Below are 14357 nucleotides of genomic sequence, written 5' to 3' on the forward strand. Positions count from 1 at the left end.
TATTATGTTTATGACAAATACACCACATGGTGGCGCCATTATGGAATTTGGAATTTCTCAAACAGCACTACAAAACACCCTGCGTAATTTTCAGGTTTTTAGCCCAATCACCACAAAATTTTGTACACAAATTTGCGCAAGATTTGTCAAAAAACATCAACCAAAACGTTAGCAAGCCCTTCTAATTGGGCTGGGCGATATGGCTTAAAAACTGTATCATGATATAAGTGTTTTATATCGGTCAATATCAATAATTATTCATTTTTCTTTATGAGAATCGACAAACATTTTTATTTCAAATGTAAACTTCCTTTTGATTAAAATGCCCTCAGCTATCAAGGCAGAAAGGAATGAAAATGTCAACACAACCATGGAAAACAACAGTGTTTCCCACACATTCATTTATTTGTGGCAGCCCGCCACGAAAGAATTGCATCCGCCACAAATCAAATAAAATATATATATATATATATTTTTTTTTTTTGTCCTGTCCAGCTTCTCAGGCAAATCATATAGTTGATGTAGATGCCCATATAGGCTGTTCAGATTTACTTTACAAAAGAGAAGTGTAGGATACTTCTCTTGTTGCCTTATTTGTATTTGACCACTACTGTTTTCTGTTTATTTGTTACTGACTGTGGCAGGACACCGCTGCCTCTGTTTCACTTTATGTTGCTGGTAAATAATATGGTTAGCTAAAGTTAAATTATTTAGTATGCACTAATTAAAGGGGCAGAGCTTTAAGAGACATTTTAGCTTTTATATTTTATAAGATATATTTTTTGTAAGAACCACAATTAATAAATATATTTCAGTGAATAACTTATTGTTCAAATCTGTATATAAATATGTACATAAAGTGTTGTAATTACATTGTAAAATGGTGATGCATGCATCGGATAACTGTTTCAGATGTCTATGTTTTTGTATCTGTCCCTATTTCAAATAAACCTCTATAATAATAATGGATGGATGGATGGATGGACGTTTAAAACAAAACTGTTATTATTAATTAGTAAGTATACATTTTTTTAGCCTTTTTAGAGAAAATCATATCATTGTAGTAAATTATGCAAATTACTCGATGATGTCATGGTGACCACGCTCATAACCACGCCCATAGCCACGCCCCCACCGCCACAGGTATCTTGGCAGTTTATGGGAAACACTGAACAATCAATACAAACAAAATTGTAAAACCACGTGCAATCACTTAACAATAACCTCTTAAAATAAAGGTGCAAAAATAAGGAATACAAAAGAAATGCTTAATAAATCTAACAAAATAGTGCAAAGTGTGAAAATGTAAACATAGAAAAACATGAGAACAACTATTTCCGCATGTTTAGTGCCAGGAAGTGGTTGGGTGAGCACAGCTAAGGTGGTGTGGTGTGGTTTACCAGTCTTGGTGGAGACGATCGCCTTGCATAATTGACATACCACATTGGTCTGGCTACAGTTCATTTGAAAAAAATCCAAAAAACTGCCATACTGTCGAGGTGACTTTTCCAGTTTTATCGACAATGTCTTCATTTTAACTTTCTCTTCTCACTCTATGTGAAGAATCAACCGCGAGATGACAACCAAACTTGATAATACTACCTGATGGGCTGTTAGCATTTCATTCCCGCTGATAGTGATCACTTTCTGCGTAGCTTGGTTTGTTCATGTAACCAACTTCACAACTTCCGGTTTCTTCCGTCAAATACATTTATTTTAAACATTTTATCAACAAAATGTTTTCTATATCGATTAAGATATATATCGATAATGTTTTATCGCCCAGCCCTATCTTCTAATGCTGACAACAGTGGCATTTATTTCATAGTTGTGGACCTAAAAATAATTCCACCCAAAATACACTCAGAAAACAAGCCTGAAATCACTACTAACGAATATCAGCACATTTTGGACTGCCCACTTTTAGCTCCAAAATGTGGGCCTGCTGAAGTCACCTACAGAAGACTGGAGGTAATTTCATATTGCATATTATGAGTTTTGGTAGCATCTTCACCCTGGAACATGTTTTATTTGCACAAAATTTGAAAGAATGATGAAATATGTCTGCCAGATGCTTTGTTGCAGGTTGTAGCAATACAACTAAAGAAGGAGCCTTCATATATTTCCAAATGATGGCAATATGAGGAAAGTATGGACCAAGAGGGAGAGATCATTTAAATGATTCTGACTTTGGATGGAAAAAATTACTTAATCCAAATGCGATCCCGGGAATCAGGAGCACCCTCGAGGGAAAAAAGGAGAAAGAAGAGCAACTCAAAACAAGACCAAAAAAGGTAAACCACTAGTTTTGTATTTTGCATCCTCTTCTACTGATGTTTTCCTCAAGATACTTGAGGAAATGCTGAAAGAGCATTAGGAAACACAGGCTATGGTGTCTATTAAAGAGCAAGGAAGTCCAGAAATGGAGATCCTTTTATATTTATTTTATGCTCATAATGTTAACCATATCAGTTTTGTAGTAATCATGAACCGTGGCCACAAAACATGCAAAGAAGTGATGAAAAATAATTTGACATTCTTTTATCCACACTGTGGAAATGGGCTACAGGGGGGCGACATATCGAGTCTCGTGATGGAAAGGGGACGTTCCAATTACAGTTAATTATCTACCCATTATTCAAAAACTAATAGACATTATGGGAAATGACTGCCAGATTCATTTTAGGAGCAAAAAATAGGTGAAATTTTGGTCATCCGGACGCTATGGGTCCTTTAAGTCATTGGCTATTTGTCTAATGACGATAACCCTTTGAGTATATCTGTATTATATCTATGCAAACACGTCTTACAAAGCATTTAAACACAAACCCATAGGTTTCTCATGAACAAGACGCCGTCTCATCAACTCACATCTCCAAAATGAGCACCACCTCTGACCGACACTCGAAGACATCTTTGAGGGCAACAATGTTGGGGTGCTGCAGAACCTGGATCACCTCCACCTCCTGCTCCACGCGGCTCCTTTCCAGGCCCAGTCGGCTGCACGAGGTCTTGCGAAGCTTGATGAACTTCGCCGCCCAATGCGTGCCGGTGGCCAACTCGCAAACTTTTCGGACTTGACCGAAATGTCCACTGCAATGGGGAAAGACATAATACGTATGGCGTACCTTCGTTTGGCATTAAAGGTCAGGGTAAAGTATATAAACCTACCTTCCCAGTACTTCTCCGATTTCGTAGAAGTCCTCTACATTCTCAGGTTTAAACACGGCCATAGCAATTTCCTTCAGGTTGTTTCTTAAATCCACTTAGTTCATGTTAAACCTCAAGTGGTTCATGGTCCTCTACCCCAGATGTACCTAAAGCATAAAAAAAACATTTGTCTTAGTTGTAGTCTACCACACTGAATCATGCTGGTAATGAAATATATTTTTGTTTTTGCAGCTCTTGTATTAGACCCTTCCCTCTCCCCATTACCTCTGTTATCATAGCGCAACCCCGCCTTGAAAGTATTATGACATCAGCTGTTTAACATCCACTTCCTGTGCCAGACTTCCCCACTTGACACACTACCAAAGTAGTTGTCAGTGCAGTGAGTCTGCAACAGTTTGACTTTTAAAACTTACCTGAGAACCAAGAACGATACTTTCAGAATGGTTTTAGAACTACATACTAAATATGCTCAAGGGTTGCTTTCCAGATACCAGTTTTTACTTTCACTTCAGTGCGAATGTTTCTCGAACGATGAGACTGGTTCCTGTTACATAACGATTCCAGCTTATTTTGGAAGTAACAAGATTGGTCATGGTTCAACTTTTGAGGGTTTCTTTGTTATCGGTGGTGGGAAAAAAACAATGTCCAAAGTTTTACCCTCGCTTCCAGTTCCAGAAAACAGAATGTTTTGGACGTCAGCCATGTTTTTTTGTTTAATTTGGACTGGAATGCTCTGCATCTCGGAAGATTCCAAGTGGACTATTGCCAACTGACTTACTACCTAATAAATATCTTGTCCTCCATGTTCAACTTTCTAGAGACGTTCTGGCCCCTGTTGGAGCAAAAAAAGCAGGCTTCGCTACAAGTGTCCGCCCTGAGATCGGTAGGTTCTGAGTCTACCAAAGACTATAAAAATGGGACCCATTACCTCCCTGCTTGGCACTCAGCATTAAGGGTTGGAATTGGGGGTTAAATCACCAAAAATGATTCCCGGGCGCAGCCAGCGCTGCTGCCCACTGCTCCCCACTGCTCCCCTCACCTCCCAGGGGGTGATCAAGGGTGATGGGTCAAATGCAGAGAATAATTTCGCCACACCTAGTGTGTGTGTGACAATCATTGGTACTTTAACATCTGAAAATAGAGTATAGATCTCTGCCAACTATCAGTCAGTCCGCAACAAACGTGGAAGCTGTAAATTGGATTTTCTTTTCAGCAAATACGCTAGCCTAGCATGATGTTGCTGTTAACTTGTGAGTGTAATGCACAGTGTCAAACTCAAGGCCCGGGGGTCAGATCTGACTCGCTACGTCAATTAAAGTGGGCTGCCACACCATTTAAATTGGCCCCCCACAACATTTAATGTCGCCTGCCACATGATCTAATGTGGCATACCACGCCATGCGATGTGGTGTGTCGGTTAAGGAGGGCTGCACACTATTTAATGAGGCTCGCCACACCACTCAATGTAGCATACCAAACCCTTAATCTACAGATTTTTTTTTTACATTGTAAGTACAAGAAAAAAAATTATAATCAAACACATAGTAAATTGTGTTGCTCTGAGGTAAAACATAACTGCGATGTGGCCTTCAGTGAAAGCGATTAATGCCTGTGTTTTAGAAGAAGAACAAAATCCCAAAACTTTGCAATTTAATGAAAAAGCCGCAGACATTTTAGATCAGACCTGCGCAAATTAAGGCTCGGGGGCCACATGTGGCCCGTTAAGTATTTCAATCTGGCCCGCCGGACATTCCCAAATAATTTTTTTAGATCTTTAAGATGGAAACTATAGCTGCCATTATGATGTGCAGTGATGTTTTCAAATGACCGTAAGTCTTAAACTATACAAAGTATTTCAATGGTTGGAATCTGCACTTTTGCATGATATACTAGTTACTATGGTAATCTAATTAGTTACTATGGTAATGTAAGTCACAGCAGCTCAGATGAGGCACCAAGCAGTGTGGGTGGGGAGCAATTCCACAGTGTCAGCCTGAAATGTGGGTGTCAGGGACAGACGTGGAAGGAGATTTTCACAACAAAGTTCTAAAGCTCAGTGATGTATGTGATGTATCAGATTGTAGGTGGTTTTTTTTTACCCTTTGCGTTCATATTTCGCTGTTTGTTGCATTTTGCTTGATTGTAAAATATGTCGATCGAGAGGGGGTGTGACGTTCATATGTTGTCAATATTCAGTGTTTTATCCTTCATAGAAAAATTTAAAATTCCATTCTGTTTTTTAGGGCGGTCTGTCAAAACGTTGTTATCATTCAATCAGACATTATTGTGAGGTTTTATATTAGTGTTCCTAAAAATAGATATACCGGCGCCCAGACACATTTTTTCTCTCTAAATTTGGCCCCCCCGAGTGAAAATAATTGCCCAGGTCTGTTTTAGATCATCTACAAAAGAAGTTTGAGTAATCCTGGAGGTAGCTGGTTTATTCTCTTGGCATATTTTACACTCCTTGGAGGTGTGCTGGGTAGGAAGATGACGATGAAACACAATCCAGGAAGTCCATTTAGTAGGAGCACATTACTCTACTGTCTGTACTGTACTGTCTCCTTTATTATTCTTTTCTTTTTTTTACTGAAGAACGCAGTCACTTTATGCGTCAATGTGCACATGATGGCAAAGTGTAAGATATGTCACTTTTGCTGCTTTCAGGTCTAATAGTGCATTTTTACATTTAAATTAAAATAACTTAAATATGTAACTGTGTGCTGTCTGCGCATGCTCTGGTCCATCTCATCAAAACACCCCCCCAACTTTGTAGATCCCAACCTGTTGTGACATGTTGACAAAATGGCCCATAAACCATACTTGCCAACCCTCCCGTTTTTAGCGGGAGAATCCCGGTATTCAGCGCCTCTCCCGACAACCTCCCTTCTCCCGACAAACTCCCGGTATTCAGCCGGAGCTGGAGGCCACGCCCCCTCCAGCTCAATGCAGACCTGAGTGGGGACAGCCGTTCTCACGTCCGCTTTCCCAGCAGCTTGCCTGCCCAATGACGTCATAACATCTACAGCTTTTAGAGAGTAGAGTGCACAACAAGCAGAGAGAGTTCTTGGTTTCTTATGTGAGTTTATTGTTAGGCAGTTTCATTAACGTCCTCCCAGCGCGGTAACAACACACAACAACAGCAGTCACGTTTAGTCTACCGTAAAGCAGTTTGTCTGCCGTAAACAGCAATGTTGTGACACTCTTAAACAGGACAATACTGCCACCTACCGGATAGCCTGCAGAACACTGAAATTCAAGTATGTCTTTTATTTATATGTATAATAAAATTAAAATAAAATATATATATATAGCTAGAATTCACTGAAAGTCAAGTATTTCATATATATATATATATGTGAAATACTAGATTTGGTGAATTCTAGCTGTAAATATACTCTCCTTTTAACCACGCCCTTGGTCACACCCCCCGCCCCAAACACCACCCCACCACCACACCGCCCCCCCTCCCCCCACCTCCCGATATTGGAGGTCTCAAGGTTGGCAAGTATGCAACAAATCACAGCCATCACTCACTACCGTAATACCAATCGGGAAGAGCACTGGGAAACCCAAGAAGGGTCCGGTGTGCATAACGTCCATGTGGAAAAGTGCCGATAAACAGGCTGTACTCACCCGGGAAGAGGAGCGCTCTCCTCGGCTTGGTTCCCGCCGACAGTCGCTTGTGTTCACGCTGGTCGCCGTCACGACTTGTTCGCTCGGAATGCGGAAAAGGTACGCATGTCGTGACACCCCGTCGATGTCATGTCCACAGAATTAGCGTCCCACGCCGCGAGTTTCGAATAAGGGGCGTTATTAAGTGCACACCTCCCGCCCCCTCCCGTGAACCAAGCTGCCGTTCCTTATTTCCGTTAAAACGAATTGTGTCAGACCCGCCACTTCTGTCATTGAGTGCGTGAGTGACTTCCACTTCCGGAATACAGTCGCGCTTTTCAAAACATAACCGGAAGTGCTTTAACGCAGGACAACGCAGTGTGAGAAATACTATTATTGAGTTTTAAACAAATATGAAAAAAATCGTATCTCAGTAAATTAAAATATATTTTACCAGTTGATTCATTTCATTAATTCAATTACAAAAGTTATTTTACAGATTCACAACACAGTTTTTTTTTTTGATTGATTGAAACTTTTATTAGTAGATTGCACGTACAGTATATATTCCGTACAATTGACCACTAAATGGTAACACCCGAATAAGTTTTTCAACTTGTTTAAGTCGGGGTCCACGTTAATCAATTCATGGTAAATGAAATGTTTGTATTTCTTAGTGTGTTAATGTTGGTGACTTTACAGCTGCAATAAAACAGATGAAATAGTTTAAAATGTATAAACTGTTCCTCCATAAAAAGGTATTGTGCCTAAAATTCAAGCTTTAAACATTAAATTGTGGTATAATTTTAGTATACCGTATTTTTCGGAGTATAAGTCGCTCCACCGGCTCCAGAGTATAAGTCGCACCGGCCGAAAATGCATAATAAAGAAGGAAAAAAACATATATAAGTCGCACTGGAGTATAAGTCGCATTTTTGGGAGAAATGTATTTAATTAAACCCAACACCAAGAATAGACATTTGAAAGGCAATTTAAAATAAATAAAGAATAGTGAACAACAGGCTGAATAAGTGTACGTTATATGACGCATAAATAACCAACTGAGAACGTGCCTGGTATGTGTACGTAACATATTATGGTAAGAGTCATTCAAATAACTAACATATAGAACATGCTATACGTTTACCAAACAATCTGTCACTCCTAATCGCTAAATCCCATGAAATCTCATACGTCTAGTCTCTTACGTGAATGAGCTAAATAATATTATTTGATATTTTACGGTAATGTGTTAATAATTTCACACATAAGTCGCTCCTGAGTATAAGTCGCACCCCCGGCCAAACTATGAAAAAAAAACTGCGACTTATAGTCCGAAAAATACGGTATACTGTATAGGATTTTAGGAAAATGCAAATGCACTTCAGTATATGTGATTCCCAAAATGTGACACAGAGAACCTATGCTGCTTACCAAATATATTAGTTATTTCCCCCCCAAAATAAATCTATATTAGTAAAATTTATATTTTCAGTGCACCATAGTCCTATCCTGTAAACATAATTCAAGTTAGCGTAAGGGGTTTGAAACTTGTTTTTCTTTATTTTTCTCAAGCTGTTACCATCATTGACATCTTCTGTTGCCTCTGATGGGAGTGCGTGACAGTATTCCTGAGTAGCACTACATGATGCCTGCGTACCGCCATAGTTTGAGAATGCAGTATTTTACAGTTGTTTTTAAACCCCACTGCAATAATAGAAATTCTCCAAAGTAGGAATTCTTATTATAAATAAATTTTTAAACAGCCCATATATAGTATAGACATAAAACAAAGTAACACATATGCTATATTGTAATACATATAAAACATAAGGCCAATTGTACAGTAATATTGACTTACAGTAACCTGTGAAAATACTGCAACTTATTTGATGCTGAACAATACCGTACAGTATTGTTCATTTAGGGTTGTTGTTTTTTGTCCTGTCCAGCTACTCAGGCAAATCATATTGTTGATGTAGATGTCCATATGTGCTGTACAGATTTACTTTACAAAAGTATTTGACTTAATTAAATGGATTTATATTCATGTTTGGTCCAGCCAGACCGAAGCAGGAGGGGATAGAAAGAAGACAGAGGGAGAAAGAAGGGGATAAGACAGAGAGACAACAAAAAATCAGCAAATACGATATGAAAAATTATAGCAAAAAGAGTTAGTGAAGTAAATAGTAATAACACAGAAATGACAATGAACATTATTGCACTACAAATAGAACAATACAAATACCAATAGAAATAACACTATTGATAATTAATAATTACCTCTATTATCAACAATACAATTGTTTCAAATGCAGGAAGTTCATTGAAGTTAATTTAGACAATGTTTATTCTTAAATGCTTTATTTGGGCCAAACAAGAAACATTTGCCTAAATAAGCATACTTTGCACGGTGGGAGAGGGGTTAATGAGTCTGCCTCACAATACGAAGGTCCTGGGTTCGATCCTGCGCTCGGGATCTTTCTTGGTGGAGTTTGCATGTTCTCCCCGTGACTGCGTGGGTTCCCTCCGGGTACTCCGGCTTCCTCCCACCTCCAAAAACATGTACCTGGGGATAGGTTGATTGGCAACACTAAATTGGCCCTAGTGTGTGAATGTGAGTGTGAATGTTGTCTATCCATCTGGGTTGGTGATGAGGTGGCGACTTGTCCAGGGTGTATACCGCCTTCCACCCAAATGCAGCTGAGATAGGCTCCAGCACCCCCGCGACCCCGAACGGGACACGTGGTAGTAAATGGATGGATGGAGCATACTTTTAATTAAAAGGCCATAGTAAAATCTAAAATTTAAATATACAGTATTTTGAAAAACCGAGAGAGTGAGGCTGCAAAATTTAAAGCGCTATGTGCCGAGGGATGATTGTAAATACTAAGATAGTATTTACAGTAGCTCAGAGTTTAGTTGTTTGTATATACATAAATGTATATCATTAAATGCAGCCATTTTATTATTTCACTCCAGTAAATTGAGTAAAAAAAAACAGACCTTTTTTGTTAAAAAAACCATCTCATTTTTATTAATATTGAAGTCCAATAACTTCAATAAAAATTCATTACAGTTATAGTAAATAACTGACACTGTAATTGTTCTCCTCCACATGACGTCAACTTGATCAAATTACACAAAACGGTCGCTGTACTTTTGCATTCACCTTTCACCCCCAATATGGGTTATTAAGCTTCTCAAAGATCCTGCGCCCGGTTTATTAACCCTTTATAGATCTGCCCTCCCCCTCATCTCGCCCGGTCCTCTCAGTTCTTCTTTGCCTTTGGAGAGTCGTACTTCCTCTTGCTGGAGTACCATAAGAGGAGCGGGATGCCGATGGAGGGCAGCGTCATCACACCGAAGGCGGCCCAGTCCAACTAAGACAGGGGAAACACGGAAGCATTGAGCGTCAGAGTACAGAAAAGTGTTGAGTGTGACTGTGAAACTTACATAATGCGGGGAAAAGCGACGATCGAACTCCCTTTGAGCGAGGATGCCGCCTTGACCGGGTGCACTGGTGTAGCCAACCTGAGACAAATCACCGTCACCTCACTGTACACATTCATTTGAATAAATCCAAAAAAAATAAAGGTGATCTTTACCACAACTTGTCCGCCCTCCTGAGCGAGGTAGCTGACGGAGGCCGAGGTGAAGTTAAAGTAGCCGGCCTTTAGGGGTCGCAACACAACGGTGTGAGACACGTTGCTGGCTCTGAATGTCCTCACGTTAAGGACAACAGCCTTTACTCAATCAGGGATGGGCGACATGGCCTGAAATCTATATTGCGATATACATTGCAACCTTCTGCGATAACGATATATAATTTTGCATAAATTATAATATAATTATTTCACAACCAAAACAAAGGCTCCTAATTTAGCCGTAACATACTGCGTTATTTGAAGCTGTACCTATTCATCTAATTGCTCATTTACTGTTAATATCTGGTTACTTTCTGCTTTAATGCGGATCCATCTACACTTCTGCTAAAATGTAACAAAACAATTATTCTTCTGCTGATTGGATATTTTACATTAGTTTTGGGCAATACCGTATTTTTCGGACTATAAGTCGCAGTTTTTTTTCATAGTTTGGCCAGGGGTGCGACTTATACTCAGGAGCGACTTATGTGTGAAATTATTAACACATTACCGTAAAATATAAAATATTATTATTTAGCTCATTCACGTAAGAGATTAGACGTATAAGATTTCATGGGATTTAGTGATTAGGAGTGACAGATTGTTTGGTAAACGTATAGCATGTTCTATATTTATATGTTATAGTTATTTGAATGACTCTTACCATAATATGTTACGTTAACATACCAGGCACGTTCTCAGTTGGTTATTTATGCGTCATATAACGTACACTTATTCAGCCTGTTCACTATTCTTTATTTATTTTAAATTGCCTTTCAAATGTCTATTCTTGGTGTTGGGTTTAATCAAATCAATTTCCCCAAAAAATGCGACTTGTAGTCCAGTGCGACTTATATATGTTTTTTTCCTTCTTTATTATGCATTTTCGGCCGGTGCGACTTATACTCTGGAGCGACTTATACTCCTAAAAATACGGTACTACAAATTTGGGTATCGATCCAACACCAAGTAGTCACAGGGGCAGTATTGGTCATACCAATGTTCATATATTTAAAAATATTAACTTACATTTTGGTAATCCCATAAAAACAAGAAGGGGGTGTAACAATATAAATTAATATTCATACTATTTCCTTATTCCCTTTTATTCCATACATTTATAATAAAGTCATTAGTGCAAAATAGTTACACAAAAGCAAAAACTATTATTGGCTCTTTTTTTCCTGAGTTTGTAAACAATAACAAACGCCACAAAAAATGTTTGTGATAATAAAACATCGATCTACTCATTGTATCAACCATTACCTGATACTGTACTTGGTATCGTTACTGTTGATATCTGTATCAATCAGACCACCCCTGTTTACATTCAAGGGCTCCGGCTTAGCAGTTTGTTGTGCTTTTTTTGTATCCTCCAACAGAGTGTAGTGTAGCATGTTTAGCCATTGATAATAATACCTCTTTAAAAAAACCTTAAGTTTAGATTGGTGATTTAAGAGCGAGGATGCTACATTGCGTTGAGGACGCCTTCGTTCGTTTGTCTCTTTCAAATTTGCAGGACACAGCTAGAATGTGTCATTAACATGCATTATCACGATATGGCAATGGTATTAGAAACTATCATTGGCTAAATCTATATATATATAAAATTTATATATCGCGCAACTCTGCACTCAATCAAACACGTGCATTGGGCATTGGATCGGTTCAGTTGTGCGTGTATAAAACACATTGTAAGTTAAAGTTAAAGTACCAATGATTGTCACATACATGGTGAAATTTGTCCTCTGCATTTGACCCATCCCCTTGCTCACGCCCAGGGAGGTGAGGGGAGCAGTGGGCAGCAGCGGTGGCTGCGCCCGGGAATCATTTTTGGTGATTTAACCCCCAATTCCAACTCTTGATGCTGAGTGCCAAGCAGGGAGGTAATGGGTCCCATTTTTATAGTCTTTGGTATGACTCGGCCGGGGGTTTGAACTCACGACCTACCGATCTCAGGGCGGACACTCTAACCACAAGGCTACTAAGCAGGTATGTTGTTAATATTCAGTGTTTTATTGTTCATATTTAATATTGTAATATCAACTTCTTTAAGTAATATTGTAATATTTATAGTCTTTGGTACGACTCGGCCGGGGTTTGAACTCACGACCTACCGATCTCAGGGCGGACACTCTAACCACTAGGCCACTGAGTAGGTGTAGTAAAAGCAATGATCTAAAAATATCATACATGTATTACAACTAATTGATACCTGGTACTCTCTGAAGCTGAATAAGTAAACAAACACCCCCGGCCATGACAGCAACAGCTAGCACAGTGAAGTTACTGCAGAGCAGGTACAAAAAAATTAATGACGGTAAAGAAAATCCGCCACAATGTGGAGCCAAGGTGTGTTTGACGAGCTGTCATCACAGATTTGACTCCTCAAACATAAAAATAATATCCTAAAATACTCCCAGATGCAAAGGATACGGTGCAATCCTGTCCCATTTCACGTTCAGCATTCCCGAAACGATTCCAAAGTCCTCAGGGGGGAAGGAATCGTCTGACAGCTCTACCTCCAGGGCGGCACTGCAAAAGAATACAAACATCAGTCATACGCTTGCATTCCACGTCGTGGGGGAAAATAGCACCGGGGCTAATAATGTTTCAACCTGGAGCCCACGTTGTAGATGTTATATTGCAGGGTCAGGTCACGACCCTCCACGGCATAACGGTTGAGCAAGGATTTGGACGCCAGCAAACGGGCTCCTTCTTCTCCAGAGCCCAAGGCGAGCAGGGCCAGAAGCAACAAGATGTGCAGCGTCTTCATGGTCTGCAAAAAACAAACAAACATGGCAACATGATGCTAATGGCCGTTAAGAATACAGTGTCATAGATGTGTAACAAACTCCCACTAAAAACATATAGCATTTTAAGCAAGCCTGACCCCATTGTATAGTTTACATTTAAAATTTAAGTGTAACACGACTTTATTAAGACTGTCTGGTCAAAGTTGAGGTGGCTAACATAACATAACATAGGATACACTTCATTGTCAGAGACGCTTACGTGGACCTACGCTATCCTTCAATACCGCACTGTTACTCTAATATAACAACACTCTCAAACGCCAAACCATCCTACAATAATGTTTAAATATATGTTCATAAAATGCTAGCGTTAAATAAAAGTGCAGTTTGGTAAGAAACCGAGAAAAAGAAGGAGAGCTTGTTACCGTCTGTAGTCTCTTCCAGTCCTAAACAGCAAAGGAGTTGGCAACGCGCAGGCGCAGAAGATAAAAACTCCAGTTGACATGACGTGTACCCGGAAGCGCTATCAGGAAGAGTGATGATTCCACAGCGCCCGTAGTGGCTTGGAGGTGACACTGCAGTTTCTCTTTTTTGGTGAACATTATTGTTTCGAGGGGTTTGTTTTATTGTTAACATAAAGGGCTAAATAATTGACTCGATAGAGAAAAATATATAAACATGTATTTTTGATTTGAGCTTATGTCCTGTACATACATTTGTTACACTCAGGGGCGTCGAAGTGCAAAAGTTAAGTGGTAAAATTGTCTTTTAAATATGTAAGTTATTTAGAAAACGTCATAGATAATAAAACAAAATACAGTTTAATAATAAGGTTGCAAAATCAAAATAAGAACGTCTCACTATACCTACAACCTCCTTAAAAAATGATGGATGGTTCGTCCCGAACCTGTCATATAGGTTTAACAGCGTCAAAGCTCACTTTTAAGCATTCGCCAGCAATTTGGAACAAGGATGAGGTCATAAAGAAGGTAAATATATAATAAATCTATCTGTGACAGCATAGGAGAAAGTTATGTGCAAGTTCCACTTTTGCATCCCATTGCAATTAACTATGGTGCGTTCAAAGACCCTTGATTAAAGTTAAGAACAGCAGAAGTGTTACTAGGTCATAAATCATATGAATAACAATGATGTATTATTATGATTC

At 39.2% G+C, this 14357-nt stretch overlaps 2 protein-coding genes across 3 annotated transcripts in view; both read right to left on the minus strand.

Annotated features, from left to right (window-relative positions):
* Nucleotides 1–7088, minus strand: part of si:dkey-240h12.4 (death-associated protein kinase 2) — a 12762-nt gene extending 5674 nt beyond the window's left edge. For both annotated transcript variants that reach the window (XM_062047524.1, XM_062047523.1), the window contains exons 1-3: nt 6808–7088; nt 3172–3317; nt 2872–3093 (exon numbers count right to left, since the gene is read on the minus strand). In XM_062047524.1, the coding sequence (XP_061903508.1) occupies nt 2872–3093; nt 3172–3233 (284 nt within the window). In that variant the 5' untranslated portion in view covers nt 3234–3317; nt 6808–7088. The remainder of the gene's footprint in view (nt 1–2871; nt 3094–3171; nt 3318–6807) is intronic.
* A 2115-nt stretch (nt 7089–9203) lies between these two features.
* ssr2 (signal sequence receptor, beta) lies at nt 9204–13707 on the minus strand. The gene is made up of 6 exons (XM_062046319.1): nt 13615–13707; nt 13052–13212; nt 12870–12968; nt 10395–10503; nt 10243–10320; nt 9204–10169 (listed from the first exon to the last, which is right to left on the minus strand). Exons 2-6 carry the CDS (start codon nt 13207–13209, stop codon nt 10059–10061), a joined length of 555 nt encoding a protein of 184 aa, XP_061902303.1. The 5' UTR covers nt 13210–13212; nt 13615–13707; the 3' UTR covers nt 9204–10058.
* Nucleotides 13708–14357: the final 650 nt, after the last annotated feature.

The sequence above is a fragment of the Entelurus aequoreus genome, linkage group LG05, assembly GCF_033978785.1.
Source record: "Entelurus aequoreus isolate RoL-2023_Sb linkage group LG05, RoL_Eaeq_v1.1, whole genome shotgun sequence".
Classification (NCBI taxonomy): domain Eukaryota; kingdom Metazoa; phylum Chordata; class Actinopteri; order Syngnathiformes; family Syngnathidae; genus Entelurus; species Entelurus aequoreus.

Coding starts and splice junctions, on each gene's coding strand:
- ssr2 (XM_062046319.1), bottom strand. CDS start 13,209: ATGAAGACGCTGCACATCTTGTTGCTTCTGGCCCTGCTCGCCTTGGGC. Junction 12,969..13,051: donor ATCTACAACGTGGGCTCCAG/GTTGAAACATTA, acceptor ATTCTTTTGCAG/TGCCGCCCTGGAGGTAGAGC. Junction 10,504..12,869: donor AAATGGGACAGGATTGCACC/GTATCCTTTGCA, acceptor GAGGACATTCAG/AGCCAGCAACGTGTCTCACA.